The sequence below is a fragment of the Polypterus senegalus genome, chromosome 10 (assembly GCF_016835505.1).
Source record: "Polypterus senegalus isolate Bchr_013 chromosome 10, ASM1683550v1, whole genome shotgun sequence".
Taxonomy (NCBI): Eukaryota; Metazoa; Chordata; class Cladistia; order Polypteriformes; family Polypteridae; genus Polypterus; species Polypterus senegalus.
The window spans coordinates 17,574,772-17,596,386 of record NC_053163.1 but is presented as its reverse complement, the minus strand read 5'-3'; the positions used below and the strand labels follow the sequence as shown (position 1 = coordinate 17,596,386).

General features: G+C 40.4%; 1 protein-coding gene across 1 annotated transcript; it reads right to left on the bottom strand.

The window, feature by feature from the left end:
- Positions 1-232: 232 nt before the first annotated feature.
- LOC120536398 (zinc finger protein 420-like) lies at positions 233-21,615 on the bottom strand. The gene is made up of 4 exons (XM_039764722.1): positions 21,197-21,615; positions 16,294-18,017; positions 10,762-10,822; positions 233-3,279 (listed from the first exon to the last, which is right to left on the bottom strand). The coding sequence occupies exons 2-4, from the start codon at positions 17,976-17,978 to the stop codon at positions 1,855-1,857; spliced, it is 3,171 nt and encodes a 1,056-aa protein (XP_039620656.1). The 5' UTR covers positions 17,979-18,017; positions 21,197-21,615; the 3' UTR covers positions 233-1,854.

Genomic DNA, 21,615 nt, shown 5'->3' with positions numbered 1-21,615 from the left:
CTTGCAACATAATAGTAAATCCACCAAGGAATGGCCAAACCAAAGCCTGGAACTGAATTCCTTTGAGATGCTGTGGGGAGGGATTTGAAATGGGATGTGCACACAAGACACCCTCCTCAAACACCACACAGCTGAAGGAATACTGCATGGAGGAGTGAGAAAAAAAAAACTTCTCCCAGGTGATGTTAGAGACTTCGACAGTTACATGAAACATTGACTTGATGGGGCAACTCCAGCTATTAGAAACAAGGATGGGCTTTATTTTTCCACTGATTGAAATCGCATAACTTTTCATTTTATGTTGATTTTTCATTGGTAAATCACCTTTACATAATGACACTGCATAAATGAAGTCCACATATGTTAAACAAGGGAAAAAAAAATTTCATGAGGTGTACTTGTTATTTCACATGACTGTAGGTAGCAAACTGAGCTTTCACTCCCGAGATGCCCATCTTATTGTCGTTCAAAATGACATGTATTCAGCCTTCAGGCGTTATGCTCCTAAACTGGTAGAATTCACTCTCGATCAGCTTAAGACAGCTGCATTGTTTCGTGATGTTCAAATTAAAACATTTTCACTAGAACAAGTTTTTAGATATTTTTATATATCTTATTCTGCTTAAAGTTGACTTTTAATTGGTTTTGCGTGTCATGTGCTTTTATACTGTACAGAGCCTTGGACACTTGCTCTGTAAATGGGCATTGAAATAAAATTCTCAAATCCTTCATGGCTCAATGTTGACCTACTAGCTATTACTTTAACTTCTTGAATATCCGCAATATTATTAAACAAAGCGATTATTTGCTCCGTGTGGTTTAATTGTATCCACTCTTATGCCCACCTGACTCACATACATTTATTTTAACCTGTAAATGTCCGATCTGATGCATGTGATTTATGTCCACACCAGAGTGCCTCTGCACTATGCCTGTCTGGAAGGTGGTGTTCTCGTCATCCATCAGACTTCCAGATTACTCCAAAGAACATGTTTCCAATGCTCCAGAGTCCAATGGCGGTGTACTTTACACCACTCAAACTGACACTTGGCATTGTGAATGATGATCGCAGGCTTATGTGGAGCTGCTAGGCCACAAAAGTTCTTCTTTGATCCAGAGCTTTTCATGCATTCATCAAACTGATCCTTACTTTAGTTTGATTTCATTTTTTTTTTTTGGCCAGGCTTTCCACCAATCCGTGTGGATTCACTTCCTCTTCCAATGTTCTTCTTTGCTCCCTTTTGATCCACAGTCTTTACCCGTTTCTCTGATCCGAGTCATTGCCTTTTACCCACTAAGCTAATCATTTTATAACCAACATTACCCCTTGATCCATGTGGTTTTACTTCCTTTTCCAATATGTTTGTGTCTTTTCAGCTTCGAACAGGTCCAGGAAGTGGACCAGAAGGTGTAAATTAGCTTAGCTCTTGCTCCATGCTATATAGTTCTGCACCTTTTCCCCTCCATGTGATCCTGGTGGTTTTTCAGGTTTAGTGCAGGCTCATTTTCAATCAGTTGATCAGAGTCTTCTGTGGATACATCAGTTCTGCTCTGCTGTGTTACTTGCCACACTTGTCCCTGCAGTACATCCTCGCACATAAAGGAAAGCAAACATATAAAGCCGTGTTTAATCTACTGATGTCTACACTCATGAAGAAACTCGATGGTTTAGATACTAATCATAGATCTCTATATATTCATCTAAAGTATAATTTCACAAATGTGTGCAAATTTTAAAAAATAACTTATTTCAGCTGCTATACTATTTTACATCTGTTTAGCAAATAAATATGTGGAAAAAACATGAGACTTTCACAAAGGGTACAACTTCACTGCGAGGTTAAATCAGGCAATTCAGGTGATCACGACTACATGATGATTGCCATGGTGCATTTCTTGATGTATTTTCAGCTGCTTCCGCTGAGTAAAGCTCTTCCAGCATTCACTGCAGCTGAACGAATTGTCAGCCACATGAATCTTCTGGTGTTTTTTGAGATCTGACAGCACGCTGTAGCTCTTCCCACAGTCAGTGCAGCAATGTCGCTTTTCTTCCGAGTGAGTCTTCCTGTGCTTATTCAGGTTTGACAACGCGGTGAAGCTCTTCTCACATTCGGGACAGCTGAAAGGCTTCTCACCTGTATGGACTCGCTGGTGGGCTTCTAGCAGAGTTAACCGTCTGAAGCTCTTTCCACATTCTGAACAGCTGAAGGGCTTCTCTCCGGTGTGAATTTTCAAATGAGCACGGAAGCTCTGTAAGTGAGCGAAGCTCTTAGTGCATTCCGTACAAGTGTACGGCTTCTCCCCCGTGTGAATCCTCTGGTGTTTCTTCAGATTTGATAACACACTGAAACACCAGCCGCACTCACTGCAGCTGTACGGTTTCTCTCCAGTGTGAGTCCGCTGGTGGGTCTTCAATGGAGTTGAGCGGGTGAAGCTCTTCCCACATTCAGTGCAGATGTAGGGCTTCTCGCCAGTGTGAATTCTCTGGTGCACTTTTAAGGTTCCAGATTCGCTAAAACTCTTCCCACATTCACTACAGCAGTATGGCTTCTCTCCAGTATGAATCGTCTGATGTTTTTTAAGAGGCTGCAGCCGAATGAAGCTCATCCCACAAACAAAGCAAATATACGGCTTCTCCCCGGTGTGAATTCTCTGGTGTCTTTTAAGGGTTGTTAACAAAGTGAAGCTCTTGCCACATTCGGTGCAGTTGTATGGTTTCTCTCCAGTGTGGATTCTTCTGTGGATTTTAAGACAGTAGAACTTATTGAAGTTTTTGCCACATTCAACACATATGTGAGGTTTCTCTCCTTTGTGTTTCCGCTGGTGAACTGTAAACTGGCACATATATCTGAATGTTTCTTCACACTCAGTACATTTGATCCACGTTTGAGAACCATTATTCTGCATGGTGTCTGCTGGTGTATTGTGGTAAAAGTTTTCCTGTTGACCATTTGGAGGTTCCTCCTCTTGCTTCTCCATTTTTATACTTGCATGTCTAGAGATACACTCTTCTACATTTGATTTATGATCAATGGAAATGTCTGACTCACAGAACTCATTCTTAACATGTTCAGAATTCATATCATGGAGGTCTTCCTTGATGTGAATGGTTCCATCAGAAGGGCTCTCAGTCTTTATATGAACAAATTGGTCAATACCAAATTTGTCTAAGACAGGCCCTGGCCCTTGCACCATGCCCTCTTGCACCAGTTGAACTGCATCCATCTTGTTGAGAATGGGTTTGTGCAAATTCTCCATGTCACCAGTGAACGCCAAACACTAAGTTTTCAGTCTTGACATGCCCAGCATCCATTTTGGTCTTTGCTTCTACAGATTCAATAAATCTGTGTGAAAACAGAAAAGCATAACTCTGTTAGAACAGAACTGCAGATACTGTAGATAGATGTGAAAAGGACTGTTGGACACTATGAGATAGAGAGAGATAGATAGACAGATAAGTAGATAATTTATTGTAGTTGGCAGGATTAGATAGACAGACAGACAGACAGGCAATTTAGCGTAGCTGGCAGGATTACACAGAAAAATAGACAGGTAGATAATTTAGCATAGTTGGCGGGATTAGATAGATAGATAGATAGATAGATAGATAGATAGATTTTAGTAAGTAGGTAGGATTAGACAGACAGACAGATCTTTAATATCCCAATAGGAAATTTAGCTTTTTACTGAAGCTCAGGAAACACAGAAACATTAGAACAAAAAATAATAACAACCCCCTCCCACCCCCAAACACACCCAAGAATTACAAAAAGAAAAAAAGGACAATCCACAATACTAATTATGTTACATAAAGTAAATGATTTAATAAAAATATCAATCACTGAGTAACTGCTCAAGTTACATCAAATCTGTACACATCTGACAGCATAATCGATTCCACAGATGCTAAGTGGTGTAAATTTTTATTTCTCACAAACACACACACACACACATAACACAAATCAGTAACAAATATCTGAAGGAAGAATCCACTAAAGGCGCAGAATGGAGCTGTTCATCATTTTATATTTGTTTAAGCTTATGAGAACCTTGAATAAGTTTCTTAGTCAAGTTTTTAAGGGAGAGATCATGGCAGTTCCCAAAGCATATATCCATAAGATTCTGGGACAACCTACAGTCATGTAAAAAGTAAGGTGACCCTGTTTCAATTCTATGGTTTGACATTACATAACTGTTGTGATTCCTGCTACCACAAGCTCAAGGCCTGTGTTTATCAAGCGTCTCAGAATCACTCCTAGTCATTGCACTAAAAGTCACACTTGGATAAGGACTTGTCCTGCCTTAAAGTAGAACATGCAAAGTATCCGAGTCCCAGTCACAACGAGGAAAAGAAGGTCACATCTAAAAATAAATGATGTCATGACTTCATAAGATCCTGTGCCACAAATTGGAAGTCATGATTGATGTTTTATAGTTTTCTGATACTAATGTTACAATTTCAACACTAAGATAATAACATGAAGAAGAAAAATAAGAAATATCCGAACAACAATAACAAGTAGAAAGATATTCAAAGTTGCTGGAAAATAATAAAGAACTAAAATAATAATAATAATACAGAAAACATGATAAGGTAGGATATTGAACTAAGCTGCACATAATTGTTGCCAATTCAGATTGCTTTAAGATCACCTTGAGTGGAGTGGTACGGAAATCTGCGTATTACCTCACGCATAGTACGAGGTTTCAAGATTGGTTCAAAATCCAGAAATAGCAGGTTGTGATATATCCAAGTCATCACTATTGTGAAGTTACATTTTACACGTACCGTTACCAACACTTTCATTTTAGCTCATTGGCTTCTCCACATAGATGATGAAATCACATAATGTACAAGGTTTATTATGAATATTATTCCATTTCTGTCAAATAAATATATTGCTATGAGTTTACTGTTGTCCGGAATTCCCAAAGCATTCATTGGTGGACTGCAGTTTTCAAGTCATTGGGTTTAAATCTTGACTCAGACTTGGTGACACAAGGTCATACCCAGAATTGATCCTAAACCACTCCTTTGTTGTTTTTGCTTTGTTCTTAGGGTCATTGTCCTGTTGAAAAGTGAATCTTCGGGCCAGATTTTCATTAATGATATCTCTGAACTTTATTTCATTCAGCTTACCCTTAACCCTGTCTAGTCTCCAAGTCCCCAGCCCCACACATGATGCTGCCACCACCATGCTTCACTGTTGGAATGCTACTGAAGAGGTGATGAGCACTGTCTGGTTTCCTCCAGACATGACACTAATCTTGGTATCATCAGACCAGAAAATCCTGTTTCTCTCAAGTCTGAGTGTCCTTCAGGCAGAGTCGGCTCAAGCATTCTTGCTACCCTAGTTGAAGCTGTAAAGGCTGAAGCCAAAGCTTTATTGTCTTCATACATATATTGCATATCCATGTTTTTTTTTAGGCATGGATGTACATTTATGAAATTCAAAGGGAGGGGGGCTTGAGGTCCCTAGTTGGTGTTCGAAGTACATTCATATTCAAAAGGGGGGGTTTGACGTCTCAAGGATCAAGACTCAAATATATATATTTTTCCAGTTTGTGAGTAGGGTGGGTCCCCTTGTGTTTCAAGTGCATAGATTGACGTAAATTTGATGCCACCCTTCAACATTTTGCTGCCATAGGCCACCACTTTCTTCCAACATATGGTAAGGGTGGCCCTGCCTTTAAGTGACTTTTTGCAAAGTCCAAGTGGCCTTTCATGTGCTTTTTACTGGGGAGAAGCTTCTGTCTGGCCACTCTGTCATAAAGTCCGGCTTGGTAGAGTCATGGAGTGATGGTTGTCCCCCTGAAAGTTTCAATCAGGGTGACCATTGGATTGATGGTCACCTCACTTACCAATGCCCTTCTCCCCATGGACAGGCAGCCAGCTCTAGGAAGAATTGTGGCTGTTTGAGCTACATCATTTGTATGAAAACATGCTATATAAATAAGTGCTGTTGTTCTTGTCTTCCAAACTTTTTCCGTTAACCAATTATTAAGGCTGCTTTGCTCTTGGGAACTTTTGATGCTGCAGGATTTTTTCTGTAGACTTCGCCAGGTCTGTGCCTCAGTAAAAACCTGTCTTTACATTCTGCAGGCAACTCATTCAAACTTATGACTTTGGGACCTTCTATAAATAGGTGTATGCCTTTCCTAATTACGTACAGTCAACTGAATTGACTTCTGGTGTAATTCAAACAGGGTGTACTGTTGAAACATCTCAATGAATGGGATGCACCTGAGCGAAACTTCAAGTGTCATAGCAAAGGATCTGTACACTTATGTCAACGCGATATTCTAATTTTGAATACATTTGCCAAAATTCCTAAAATCCTGCTTTTGCTTTGTCATTCAGGGATATAGAGCGTTGTCCGATGAGGGGAAAAGGTGAATTGAAATGATTTTAGTAAAAGGCTGCAGCTTTACAAATGTGTAAAAAGTGACGGGGTATGACTAGTTTCTAAAGTCAATTGTATGTAAATCAAATCGTAAACGCTAAAGACGGAGAAGTGGGTGCTAAATCTACCTAAGCAGTCGTTTTGCAGAGCGCTGGCAGTGCGTATCATTCAGCATAGCCGTATCAGCAATCTAAACGGGTCCCCATATTCACACGGAGAATAAAACGCCCCCCTTGTCACTGTCAGACAAATTCAAATTAAAGACGCTGCAACAAACTGCAGTCAGCGCCGAACAGCTCGTTATGCATGCTGGATCGGGTTTGCTTTGCCTGCTATAGAAAGTGACGCCGCTCGGAGTCTTACCATCAACTCCACGCTCAGCGATTAACAGCTGCGGTAACAAAAATAAAAAGAGTCCGCTGATCCTGTCTAATGCTGGCGGCGGCACCTCCTATTACTGAAGGATCTGATTCGCATCCACCCCGCTCAGGGGGGCTTGAAACATTTCCGGTTTGTTTTTCTATTTTAAAACACACCCCCAGCCCCCCCGACCGGTCGGCTACTACCTGGGAGTAACTCGTTTTAACGGCCGAATTACTTTGAGCTACAAATTTAACGTTCCACGGGGTTTTGTGTCCCACAGTGGCTCGAGTGTGCTTATTCTTGCAGATTCAAACACTCCATCAACCAATCGGTCGACTAATCCATCATCAATCGAGCGTTATCTTCTAAATATTAATGTGCCGAACTTTAAAGATGACACTACTTTAGTCAAGTAACTTTATCACGAATGTGAAGCTGAGTGAAGCTGTGTGTGCAAGGTCCCTAACTGTAATAGAATATTCTCATAATAGCTGCATTTAAATATCAATTCCAGAATAAACACATTCTAACAGGTACCGACATTTCGCTCACTGTTCGATGCGCACTTATAACACAAAATATATGAGGGGCAATAGAATGTGGAGATGAAGCGACAGTTATGTGAAAGAATCGGGGCGATAAGGGTTGGTACCTGTCGCGATGCAGAATTCAGCATCCAATCAGCTTGATGGAGGGAGCTGTTTCAGAGTCTGCTGGTCCCAGGTTCTGATGCTACTATCTTAAAAATAAAGAAACCAAAGTGGTTCTTCAGAGCAATATCATATGGGAACCATTTTTAGTTCCATTGAGGACTATTAATGTGAAGGTACCAGAAAGAATCATTGTTTATTTAGATGCATAACATTTTCCATCAATAACCACAGATAGATGGTAACAGATTTAATAATAATAACACTACTACTACTATAATAATAATAATAATAATAATAATAATAATAATAATAATAATAGTTTCATGTATAGCGCGCCTTTCACAAACCCAAGCTTGCATCGCTTTAAAAAAAATAAATCCATCCATCCATCCGTCCATCCATTATCCAACCCGCTATATCCTAACTACAGGGTAACAGGGGTCTGCTGGAGCCAATCCCAGCCAACACAGGGCACAAGGCAAGAAATAAACTCCGGGCAGGGCGCCAGCCCACCGCACACGCACACAACACACACACACATCAAGCAAATCAAACAAGACAAAAATTCATAGAAGAGGAAAGTTTTCAGTTGAGATTTAAGGACCTGCTCCCAGGGTCAGTTGCGTAGCCTGGGACAGGCGGAGGGGGCAGTACATTTTTGTGGGTGGCATTATTGGACAAAAGGCTAAGTACAATTCGTGTGTAAGCAGCAGGGTTCGGAAAAATATCACTCAAGAATGAGAAAAAGTAAAATTGTCTGATTTTTATCCACAACTGCTTCAAAAATAATTTTCAGAGTGTCCTTCTGTGACGGCATCAGACAGCGCAGATAACAAAGATAAACATAAACATTACACCGATAATAATTTCTAGGAAGATAAACAACTAAATTTACAATTTATAATTTAATTTTGTCATCAATCCGAATGCATTCTTGCTCTGCGCAGAAAAGATCCCCACCTATCACTGGTTCTGGTTCTCTCAGCATAATTATATTAAGCTAATAATTAGAACATGGCTTATCAGTGCATCTATACTATATTCTTGTCTAGTTGATGCCTATAAATAATTACATGTGAAAAATCATTGCTGTTTCTTTATATATGAATAAATCTATGCAAAATGTATCTTAATTTTTCTCTATACGTTATTTAAAGTTTCTATTAGAAAGGTTAACATATTCAGACATGTTGAAGACTCCGGTTTCCTCCCACAGTCTAAAGACATGCAGATTAGGTGCATTGGCGATCCTAGGAAGTCCTCAGACCTCTACTGGTTTCTCTCCTTTGAATTATTATATGGAAGACAACCCAGAGGGCTTTTGGATATGTTAAAAGAAGGATGGGAAGAGGAGGTCCTCCCAACTTCAAATATTCTTGAATATATCACGCAATTACGCGATAGATTAGAGAAAATCAGACCTATTCTAAAAGAAAATTTAGAAAAGGCACAAGCAGCGCAGTCCCGTTATTATAACCGAAACACCACCATTCGGGAATTTGTCCCGGGTGATCGTGTAATGGTACTCGTCCCAACTTCTCATTCAAAGTTGTTAGCACATTGGCAAGGCCCTTATGAAATTAAAGAAAGAAAAGGTCTCGTTGATTAATGGAAGGACAGGGAACTGATCCCTCGTCCAATCAGCCTCGTTCTCTTTTATGTCATGTGCCCATCTTAATTTTGGCCCCGATTTGACATCCAAACAACGACAAGATCTCGAGGCGGCTATCTTGTCTGTCCCTAAAGTTGTGGACGAGATACCGGACGTACGTGCTGATTGTTCACGATATTATTACTAACCCTGGAGTGATTGTCAGAGAGAGACCTTATAGGCTCCCGGAGGCAAAGAAAGCGGAAGTAGAGTTGGAAATTAGACGAATGCTAGAATTAGGGGTTATTGAGGAAGTCATAGCCCTTGGTCTAGTCCAATTGTCTTAGTTTCTAAACCTGATGGGTCGTGGAGGTTTTGTAATGACTTTCGCGACTTAATCAGGTCTCTAAATTTGATGCGTATCCCATGCCGCTGGTGGATGATTTACTTGATCGGTTGGGAACGCCAATTCCTAACTACTCTTGACATGACGAAGGGTATTGGCAAATTCCCTTAGCGGACTCCGCCAAAGAAAAACGCTTTTAGTACACCAGTGGACATTGGCAATACAGGGTCCTTCCTTTTGGCTTGCACGGGGCACCAGCTACCTTCCAACGTCTGGTAGACACACTGCTAAGGCCCCACAATTCATATAGTGCTGCCTACCTAGATGATGGTCATTTATTCCAGCACGTGGAAGGATCATGTATGGCAGGTTAAAACAATACTCTCCAAGCTAGCATCTGCTGGTCTTCGAATTAATCCGAAGAAATGTTTATTTGGATTAAGAGAAGCCAAATATTTGGGCTACCTAGTAGGAGGGGTGTTGTTAAACCACAATGTTCCAAAATTGATGCCATTCTTAATTGGCCCCGTCCGATGAATAAGCGGCAGGTACAAGCATTTTTGGGATTGGCAGGTTAATTGTCCCTAGTGTGTGCTTGGTGTGTGTGTTTGTGTGTGACCTGCAGTGGGCTGGTGCCATGCCTGGGATTTGTTCCTGCCTTGCACCCTGTGCTGGCTGGGATTGGCTCCAGTGATTGCCCAGGGACCCTGTGTTAGGATATAGTGGGTTGGATAATGAATGACTGACTGACAACACAGTAAAAGGCCATTTATGGAACCGGTGTATGGTATCATCTGCCTGAAGGTAATAATTTGAACAGTTTTTGTTAAACAGAACCTGCCCAATTTTCCTCACCTCCCACCTGCCTCTATGCCGGAAAAAATATTGCTCAGTCTTGAGGACTCGGACAGCATTTCTGTAATACATAAAACTATTTTACAGTCCCTCCCTTTGAAAGCTCCAATGATCTCTCACTCAACATTTCAGAAAAGGAGTGGAAAGTAGCAATGCAGAGAATTCACTCAAGCTCCATATGTGCAAAGCATACAATTATTCAACTCAAAATTATATATCGAGGACATCTCTCTCTTGTTTAAAATTGTCCAAAATGTTTCCAGGGCATGATCCAACCTGCGAACGCTGCAATCAAGTTCCGGCCTCATGTTTTGGGCCTGCACCAAATTAACATCATTTTGGACCAAAATCTTTACATGCCTTTCAGACAAGCCTTGGTGTCACAAAACCTCCTAATCCATTAACAGCTGTGTTTGGGGTTCTTCCAGATGGGCTTAAAGTGGAGAAGAACAAACAAACTCTGATTGCCTTTACTGCACTATTGGCACGTAGACTTATCTTGCTGAACTGGAAGAATCCTAACTCTCCTATTCTAAGTCACTGGGTAACTGATGTGATATACCAGCGGTTGTCAAACTGTGGGGTGCGCCCCTCTGGGGGGGCGCTGAAGCTGTACAAGGGGACGTCAAATAAATGAAAAAGACATCAAAATTAATTTTTTACATTTTTATTTCAAATTTAAATTTGCAAGCATATAATCACAACGAATGCATTATAACTAAAATTGAAATAAAACATTTCTAAGGCATAGATCTAATGACTAATATGTGCCTGTCCAGGTTTGGTTTGATATTCGAGAGACACTCTGAGCTCCTTTTCTATTTGAAGTTTGTTTCTATGATGAGCGGCGCCGCTGCTGCTGCTTTCACAGCCGTGTATTTTCAATCCAGAAATTTTGAGACGTAGCGGTATCTGTCGCGAACATTCGAGTAACAGTAGATCAGGTGATAATGCAGCACGACTGCACCACATTGGCAGCATAGCCAATATCGCCAAATTGCGTTAAATAATTTATTGCGTATTGGGTTATTTTCATGGTACAACTAACAGCAGTATAATATTTGTCGGACGAAAATACGTTCGTCTCGCGCAGATTGACTTCATCTGTGTCCTCATTTTTAAAAATTAAAACATATTTAATCGTTTCTTTACATAAAAAAAATAATTAAATAAGAATAAATAATTTATTCTTTGTTTTTGGAATTATAATTACTACCAAAAACCACACAAGGAATTTTAACAGTTATTAAATCACTTTAAAAAAATAGAAATTGCAAATATTTAATCAAAGTTAGACAAACACATGCAAATCTAAATGGAAATAAAAATGATAGGATACCACGACACCGCATATCTTTGTTAGTTGTATCATGGGTTATTCTCATCTATGTTATATTATGCAGGGGGCGGAGAATTATTCCAGGTAGAAAGGGGGCGAAATACGAAAGTTTGAGAACCGCTGTCATATACTATTTAAAACTGGAAAAAATTAAATTCACAATTATAGGATCTGTACAAAACGTTTTTAAACACCGGCAGGATCTAATTAATAATATTTTAGAATAAGCATTTAAATTGAGGAAGCAGGTTCTCTCCACTCTTTTACTCCATTTATCATTATTAACTTATTAATTTATCTATTCACTTATCTTTAATAGCATAATGTTTAACAATGCTGGCCTAGCTCTCTTTCTCAGGGGTAGGGTTTGATTTGTTTAGAACCTTTTATTTAGTTATTTAAAACTTGAGTTATGTGTATGACATGTTATTTGATTTTAATACAATCAATAAAATTAAAAAAAAAAAAAAAAATAATAATAATAATAATAATAATAATAATAATTTGAACAGTTCATAATTCAAAGGACTGGAGTCATTAATGCTTTTCCTGAGCATGGGAAAGGCAGTATATAAATAAAATGTATTACTATTATTATTATTTCCCTCAACACCACCTCACATATACAGACATGTGAAAAAGTGACTTCGCTCCATAGAGACTGTTGACTTTTTCAACATATTTTAACAGACAAATAATAGATCTCCATATAAACCGCTCCTACTCATAAGGCAATATCTTTATCTTTATATATAATCTGCTACTGTGGCTGTTCATTTGTCCGTCCAGGATTTTAAATACCTTGCAGCTCGCAAACCGTTTGACTTATTGACCTGAAATTTGGTACACATATACCTTGTGATTTCTACTATATGCTTTCAGGGTGATGATTGACCTCCAAGGTTATTCCACTTTTTATTTTTATTTTATTATAAAATCAACTCTTGGCAGAGGGCAGCATCCCAAACCACCTTCACTATCACTTCCCCTAACTCTTTATATCCCAAATCTTTCTTGGGGCACATTGAAGACTTAAGTGCCAGCTTAAGTGAAATATTAAGGAAACCATACTAAGTAATTGCAACACAAACCCTGACCTAATCAGTTCTAATGCGAAAAGATGTCAACGAAAGAAGAGATGAAGCGGGCCACTAGGGTGGAGAAAAGAAGAGCTGCTGAGTAGGCAGCAAACGCATCAACCTCTGAGCAAATTAATGCTACACGTACAGAGAAAGAGGATGAAAACTAGGAATGCTCAAGTCAAGTGTATTCACAGCACGTTATTGTGCAGTGAGCCATTACTGGTACATGAATAAAAACGCAAGGACATTTTGATTTTTCAATTATTTATTCAACCAAAATATCAATCTACTGGAGAAAAGGTAAGTCCACCCTTTGTCTCAGAAACTGGAATTGTCCCCTTTTAGCAGAATTGACTTCTTGTATGTGTTTTTCATAAATGCCCACTAGTCTCTGGTATCGAGTACCACTCCTCCATGCAAAATTCCTCCAATTGCAAGATGTTTGTGGGTTTTCTTGCATGTACCAATCCTTTCAAATCTTCCCTTAACATTTTAATGGGATTAAAATAATGGGCGTTGACTAGGCCAGTCCATAACCCTCCATTTCTTTGTTTTTAGCCATTCCTTGGTGGATTTGTTAGTGTGCTTTGGACCATTATTGTGTTGAAAGGTCCATTTCTGGTTCAACTTCAACTTTCAAAACAGATGGCCTCACATTCTCCTCAACCAAACTTTGAAATGATGCAGACGTTTGTTTTTGTAAAGTAGAAGTGTCTACATATATGAGCAGTAAAATAAAGTATCTATCTATCTATCTATCTATCTATCTATCTATCTATCTATCTATCTATCATCTCAGCCATGAAGTGGCAGACCACACAGACTCACAGAATGGGGCTTACTGATGGTTAAAGAGCAATCATCTCTACTCTGTGGCATCACTCGCAACAAGATCCCTGTGCACAATGCCAAGTTTTGGCTGAAGTGGTGTACAGCACACCGCCATTGGACTCAAGCTCAATCATGCTTCACTATCTGGTAGTCTGATACATGAAATTTTGGGTTTGGTGTGTGCCAGAAGAATGCTGACTTCAGGACTGCATAATGCCTACTGTCAAATTTGATGGAGGCGAGATAATGGCAGGATTTGGGCTAGGTCATTTGGTTCCAGTAAAGGGTACCGTTAATGCTACAACATATGAAGACATTTTGGACAATTGTGTGCTTCTCAACAGTTTGTGGAAGTCCCTTTTCTGTTTTAGCATGACTGTTCCCTGTACACAAAACCAGGTCCAAAAAGACTTAGAGGAATGTGGAGAAGAAAATATGGGGCCCATGGTGGTGACGACGTGTGCCTCAGGATTGGCTAATGCAGGTGCTTTGCACTCAGTTTGGAAGCAAGCTGATTACGTATCATCATCCAGGCACAATCAGCTGAGCTGTTCCTCATTGACATCCCAAAGGGTTGTTAGGCAAAGCATCTGGACCCAGAGTATAAAGGAACCAGAGTAGGACTGAGATTGAGAGAATAAAAGAGCAAAATAGAATAAGGAAACAAGAAACTGAGAGAAAGATGGGAGAAAGTTAAAGAAGAGAGTTGGTTGGATAGAGAAAGTAACATCAGGCTAGAAAGCCTATACAAAGGACAGGTGGCATGGTGGCGGGGAGTTGGCCCTATGCTTAATAAGATGAATGGTGCTCTTGCGGTAGGGTCGCTTCTGCTAAGCATCCAGGGAGCAGGAGCAACAGAAGGATCATCCTACAGATGTCAGACAGAATGTGGTGAGATAATGAAGCAAGGCTTGGGCATCCCAGCAGGTGCCCGATTGAAATATCTGACCATGCTTGTTGGTGTCTCAGCTCCTGCCAAGTAGACCTTATGGGTGAGCAGGGGTGGAGAAGAAAAAGAGGGGCACCAAGGCTCAGTGCACAGACAGAAAGACAACCCAGTTTTATTCTTGTGATTTTATTCCTATTTTTACATTCTGTTTGGATTTACTATTTGCTTGATTTTACTCCAACAAAGAACACCATATTTTATTGGTTATTTACTTATTATTTATGAAAGAGGACTGCACTGTACTTTAATTTTTGGACACTGAATGTTTGAATAAATGCATGTAGCACTTATATGCACCAATCTTATTTTCTGTGTGTTTTCATTGCACTTGTCCATCCCACTACATGACTATAGATGTCCAGGAATGGGAAGATATCCAGGCTGCAGGGAACCAGAGCATCGCAAAGAACTGCACCTAACCTAACCTAACCTCATCCTTACTGAACACCTTTCAGATGACTTGAAATGCTCATTATGAGCCAGGTGTTCCCATCCACCATAAACACCTCACCTTACAAATGTTCTTTTTGGTAAAATGCACACAAATTCCCATAGACACATTCTAAAATCTGGTGGAAAGCCTTCTCGGAGGAGTGGAGGCAGTTATAGGAGGGCCAGCTCCATATTAATGCCCACGGCTTTGGAATGGGATGTCCGACAGCTCATACAGGCGTTATGGTCAGGTGTACACAAACGTTTGACCATGCAATGTGTTTGAGTAACATTAACAGAGAGAGAGAGAAATGTGAAAAGTCCTGTCACCATGAAGGGGAGTTATTAAATATTTTCAGTAAATGAATAGATGGTCTTCCTCATACTCCATTCTTCAAATGAACAAGTTTGTGAGCAGCAGAACGTTTTATTAATGGAAAACGTCAGCTTCTCGCTGCTTATTGTGGCTACTTTTTGAGCCACCCTAACTGGGATCAAGTGAACCACAAATTAAGATATAACTTAACTGCTTTACGTCTCTTTTTTTAAGGAAAGAGTCAAGCCTTCTGCCCAGTAGCGTAGTCAGAAATTTGTTGGTGGGCGGGCATATAAGAAACTAGGTGGGCGAATAAAATTTCAGCCAGATAAGATGGTTTATAGAACTTGAGCATCAGCGGCCTAATGAGGGTAACCTGAAAATTGATTGAGTGGGCAGGACTCCAAGTGGCCCCACCCACCTCTGGCTATATACTACTGCTTTTGGCAAAGTATTGGTTACAGAATTAGCTACATTAATACATGCCCATATGCCAAACCATGAGACATTTAGCCTTTTCATTTATAAATAAATAAAATAAACTTCACACCCACGCTGCTGTGATTTTTCCACTTCTGAATGGAATTAGGTCACTTCGACAAAGGACATATGGACTTTATTTACCACAAACTCTCACGTCAAGTTTTTCCAAAGTCTACAAAGTTGTCATCTAGCTTTTGAATGAAAAATTAAGTGCATGCTTTATCTGGGGTTGTCTGGAAGTGGGCATCACTTCATCTCAGAGCGGTACTGCGAATGCGACACCTGAAACCCCCCCTTCCTCTTCTTCAGTTTGGGCGTGACAATTACCCTAAAGTATTTTCCATCTGGTAAATTAAATAACAGTATACCTTCTGGGACAGACAATAAAGCAGAACAGAACACATCGAAATAAAGTACACTCCAAAAAAACAAAAAATGAAACAAAACGGATGAGATATCGGGATAACTTAACATAAACAAACAAGCCTGATGGATAGAAGGCTCTTCTCTCGTTTGTCAAATTTCTTCTGGTCTTAAAAAAAAAAAAAATGGCCAAAATTAATAACTTCCAAAAAAATATCTACGATGGCTGTGTCCAAGTATCAAAACCACGTGAAAGTTCAAGTGTATCATCACCAGTCTCTCCGACTAATCCCGACTGCGCAGCTTCTCTCTCGAGTGAGTTCTCTGGTGTGCCTTAAGGTTCTGTAACAGACTGAAGTTCTTCCCACATTCCTCACAGCTAAACGGTTTCTCTCCAGTGTGAACGGTCTTATGTCTTTTGAGCGTTCCCGATTCTCTAAAGCTCTTCCCACACTCCGAGCATTTGTACGGCTTCTCCCCGGAGTGAAACCTCTGGTGTGTGCTCAGGTTTCCTATCCGACTGAAGCTCTTCCCGCAGTCATTACAACAGTATGGCTTCTCCCCTGTGTGAATCCTCTGATGTTTCTTAAGCGTCCCTGACTCGCTGAAGCTTTTCCCGCATTCGGGGCAGCTGTACGGTTTCTCTCCGGTGTGAGTTCGCTGATGTTTCCTGAAGGTCGTTAACAGGCGGAAGCTCCGTCCACAGTCAGTACAGTTGTAAGGTTTCTCGCCAGTATGGATTCTTTGGTGTAATTTTAGTTGGCAGGAACGATCAAAGCTCTTCCCACAATCTGGACAGATATGGGAGTTCTCCTCGGTGTGAATTATTTGGTGTTTCGTTAACATTGCCAGTCGACGGAAATTTCTGCCACATTGGGTGCAGGTGTACGGTTTCTCAATAGTGGGAGGAGTCGTCTGGAATGCACTTACACTCTCCACCCATCCGACAGTCTTCTCGTATTCATTATTACTATAGGGCTTCTCTCCGGCGTGTATTACAATGTGCTTTTTGTAATATTTCCGTTGACTGAAGCTCTTGTCACAGTCGTTACATTTGTATGGTTTCTCTCCGGTGTGAATCCTCTGGTGAGCTTTGAGCTTCTGCAGCAAACTGAAGCTCTTGTCACATTCACAGCAACTGAATGGCTTCTCACCACTGTGACTTCTTAGGTGAGATATGAGACTCTGCCGCTGAGTGTAGCTCTTCCAACACTGATTGCAACTAAATGGCTTCTCTCCAGTGTGAACGCGCTGGTGAACTTTAAGGGGTTGAAGCAGTCGGAATCTTCTGCCACATTCGTGACAGATATACGGCTTGTCATCGGTGTGGCTCCTCTGGTGCGACTGAAGATACTGTATTAGACTGAACGTTTTGCTGCACTTATCACAGCTATACGGTTTTTCCCCACTGTGGATTCTTTTGTGTCTCTTGAGGTTCGAGAACACATTGAAGCTCCTGCCACATTCGGTGCACGTGAATGGTTTTTCTCCATTGTGAATCCTCTCATGAACTTTAAACTGACACTTATACCTGAATATTTCTCCACAATCAGGGCACTTGATGTGGTGTGGCAAGCCCTTACCTGGTTGAACATGGGCTGTTGTAGCTGTCGGACTTTCCCAAGATGCATTTGTCTGCTCCTTTTTTATGCATGTTTCAGCAGCACTGCTCTCTTTGAAGTTCATTTTGATACCAGAAGAAATCTCTACTTCACACATTTCTTCTTTAATCTGCTCAGAATTGAAGTCCGTGCACTCTTGTTTGATGTGGACTAATGCCATATCTGTGGATTCCACTTTCATATGCAGAGAGCCATTCACACTGAACTTGTCCATAACGTGACGAGAGGTTTCTTCAAGGTCATGTTGTACACTTTTGAGGTTATTCATTTGGCTCCGTTTTAAATAATCTTTGCCATCTCTTGAAGAATCTTTGACACAAGGCTCTTGAATGCTCACACAACTTTCCATTTTATTTTGGATGCACTGAAGAGAGAAAACCTAATATACCTGCACAAAAAGAAAAATATAAATCAATCAAAACCAAATAAATATCCATCCTTCCTTTACTGAATCATCAGTTTCAGCAAAGCCCAAGCTGGCTGCATAAGGCACAAGGCATTCACAGTGCACCATGTAATGCATATGTCTCTGTTATATGCCATTTGGTCTGAATTTCTTAAATCTATTGTTAATGTTTGTGATGCACAATCGGTTAGAATGAAAAAAAAAAAAATAAATTTTATTACTACAAATGTTTGTGATGTGCATTCTTTTGGAATGACAAGGTCATAGCAACTAGGCAGATAAATAGATAGACACTTATCCTTTTATTAAGGTGGATTAGGCTGGATAAGCTTTTAAAACTATACAATCTGGTTTTAAACCACCTGTAGCTCACAAACCGTTAGAACTATTGACCTGAAATTTGGTACACATATACTACGTAACGTCTACTATCCAGTTGATGTGGGTGATGATTAACCTCCAAGGTTATTTCTCTTTATATTTTCATCTATTGTAGAATTAGCTCTCGGCAGCAGCCAGCAGGGTGGCCGTGTGGCACATGCGTACAGGCACCATTCTCATCCCTACCACCTTTGCCGTCACTTCCCCTACCTCTTCATATCTTAATTCATTCTTGAGGTAGATTGAAGACTTAAGTGCACCTTAAGCGAAAACAGAAAATGTACTAAGTAATTACAACACAAACACTGACTTAATCAGTTTTAATGCAAAAAGATGCCTACGAAAGAAGAGAAGCAGCCGGCCGCTAGGATGGAGAAAAGAAGAGCTGCTCAGGAAACAGCAAGCACATCAACCTCTGAGCAAACGAATGATAAACGTACAGAGAAAGAGGAGGAAAAATAGAAATGCTCAAGTCAAGTGTAATTAATGCTGTGTACCATTAATGCTGTGTTAATGCTGTGGACTGTGCCCGGCAGTTTATCTCGGCCATGTTCCCCAAGCTGCCAGATGGAGCCCTCTCTGCAGTATGGAGGTGACCCGAAGACCAGCAGGGAGTCATGGACGTTGTAGTTTTTATCCTCAGCCCTGCGGGATACCACAGGTGCCGTAAGAGGGAGCTGCAGGGAGGGCCGAAGACTTCTTTTTGCCCTATGCCCCGGAAGTACTTCCAAGTCACATGAGTGGAAGGGATGATGTACTTCCGGGGTGGAAAAAAGGACTTTTATCTGACCCGGAAATGATAGGGAATTATGGACTGAAGGATGAGAAACACTTCTGGGTCAGGAACTATAAAAGGATTGTGGGAGCTCCAAGACGGCGAGCTGAGCTGGGTGGTAGGAGGGCAACGCGTCTGGGAGTGGAGGATTGTGATTATTGATTGTTGGTATTATTGTATATTGATTTATGAATAGTGTGGAGTGCAGGGTGCTTAGTGCGCATTATTATAATAAAAAGAATAATTGTAGCACTTTTTACCAGGTGTTTGGAGTGGTACCTGAGGGTTCAAGGAAGCACTACTGCCCCCTACTGCGACAATATATATATATAGATAGATAGATAGATAGATAGATAGATAGATAGATAGATAGATAGATAGATAGATAGATAGGAGGGACATTCAAAAAATGTCTGCACTTTTTTTTTAAACTCTGTTTATTAAGAATTTCACAAATGACACCACTTTTCTACATAGTCACTTTTCTTTGAAATGCAATTTTACTAGCATCGTACTTTTTAATGCCCAACTACTACTCCTCCCACTTTCACCGAAAATATAAAAGTGCAGAAACTTTTTCAGCATTCCTCATATATATATATATATATATATATATATATATATATATATATATATATATATATACACACATATATATAACTATGAAATTTATTTACAATTAACCTTTTCTTCCAACAATATATCCATCCATCATCCAACCTGCTATGTCCTAACACAGTGTCACGAGGTTCTGCTGGAGCCAATCCCAGCCAGCACAGGGCACAAGGCAGGAAACAAACCATGGGCAGGGTGCCAGCCCACCACAGGGCACACACACCAAGCACACACTAGGGACAATTAGTAACTTGCATGTCTTTAGACTGTGGGAGGAAACTGGAGTACCCAAAGGAAACCCATGCAGACACTGGGAGAAGATGCAAACTCCACGCAGGGACGACCCGGGAAGCGACCGTGTGAGCTGTAGCCAGTCCTGTGTTTCAGAGGTATATTTCAGATAAAATAAATTCATAAACGTTTTATGAAATGTGACAATATATACTTTTTGTTCTTGTAGCAGTGATGTGCACAGCCACAACTTTGGGAATCCTGTGGCTCCTGAGCAAAGTTGCCACTGCGAGCATCCGCTCTACCAACGATTCGCCAGTGCCAACCCAGTACTCACTAGAGTCCAACCTCCTAATTTTGACGGGTGAAAATGACATTTTTCATTTCACTGTAGATTTCATGTTTGGGTTTGTGTCACTAAAATAAACAAATGAAGAAACAAAGTAGTAAGCAACAAAAATTATATATCATTTAATTATTCATGTTAACGTGTCGGGTTTTTTTTAAATATTTATTTTGACATTTCACACTACATTCATTTATTACATTTTCTCCGAGACTTTCCTCCATACACAATGCGTCAGTTGTGAGTTCTTTGAAAAGGGTTGAATTCCGAAAAATTCGATTCGCAGAAAAAGAAAGTGTTATATATATATATAGCCGTATGTGAGCTTCGGGGATGAGGCTCTTGAAATGTTGAATGTAAACGGATGATCGAACTTCACCCGGACTTCTTTATTTGTTCTGAAACTTGCTTGATACAATTCAATGTGAGACAATGGCTTCTTTAAACTGGACGGTGTAAAAGGAAAAAAAAAAAAAGTAAAATGCCTGTTCATTGTCACCGAAAGCTACCGCCTCTTTCCTAGCAGCCGAGTCCTCAACGCTTGTCAAAGCATCCTCAACCGAACCCCTTGAAGTGTGGCTTCAATGTGGGGTATACTTCTACTTTTATTAAAAATACTGTAAAATAAATCCTTTACACGTGGGAAATTATTAATACTACTACTAACAATAATAATTAATAATGCATCCATTTTTTTTTTCTAGAGCCCGTTATCCAGCTTTCAAACGGTCACTCATTTGATGAGATTCATTCCTCTCGGCGACCCGCTAGGCGAGCCCCTCGCTTTCACAATGCACACCTCTGCACACTGACCTTCATTATGCCGGCCAGGCAAACAGACGGTCTTCTTCGTCCCCCTAACGATTCTTCACTTCAGCATACAATCGCTGCGTAACCTCCCGCTACTTTCGTCAGTTGGAAACTGCAAATTTCAAGGTGGCGATCGCGATCTCCGCTTTTTAAAATGAGCCAGCTCAGCGGACTGTCGCGTCCCGGAAGCGGTCCCTTCACTCAGGCGTCCCAGGTATTAAAGGAGGTGGGAAAGCCGGTGGAAAAAAATTAAAGAAACAAACTAAATATTCCAGAACTTCTCTTTTGACTAGAGTGATGCTAATCAAAACATAATTAATGCTGAGCATAACTAACGGTACAATACACATTTACATTCGACTGCTCGTATTAAATCACCGAGGATGGTCTGAGCCCTAAAATGAACAGCCTGGATTCGGCTC

Bases quoted from the DNA above. Each gene is read 5' to 3' on its own strand.
- LOC120536398 (XM_039764722.1), bottom strand. From the start codon at position 17,978: ATGGAAAGTTGTGTGAGCATTCAAGAGCCTTGTGTCAAAGATTCTTCA. The intron at 10,823-16,293 runs GTCGGAGAGACT...CCCCTTGTACAG, and splicing joins AAGCTGCGCAGTCGGGATTA to CTTCAGCGCCCCCCCAGAGG. The intron at 3,280-10,761 runs GTTACCCAGTGA...CTGAAAACTTAG, and splicing joins ACCGCTGGTATATCACATCA to TGTTTGGCGTTCACTGGTGA.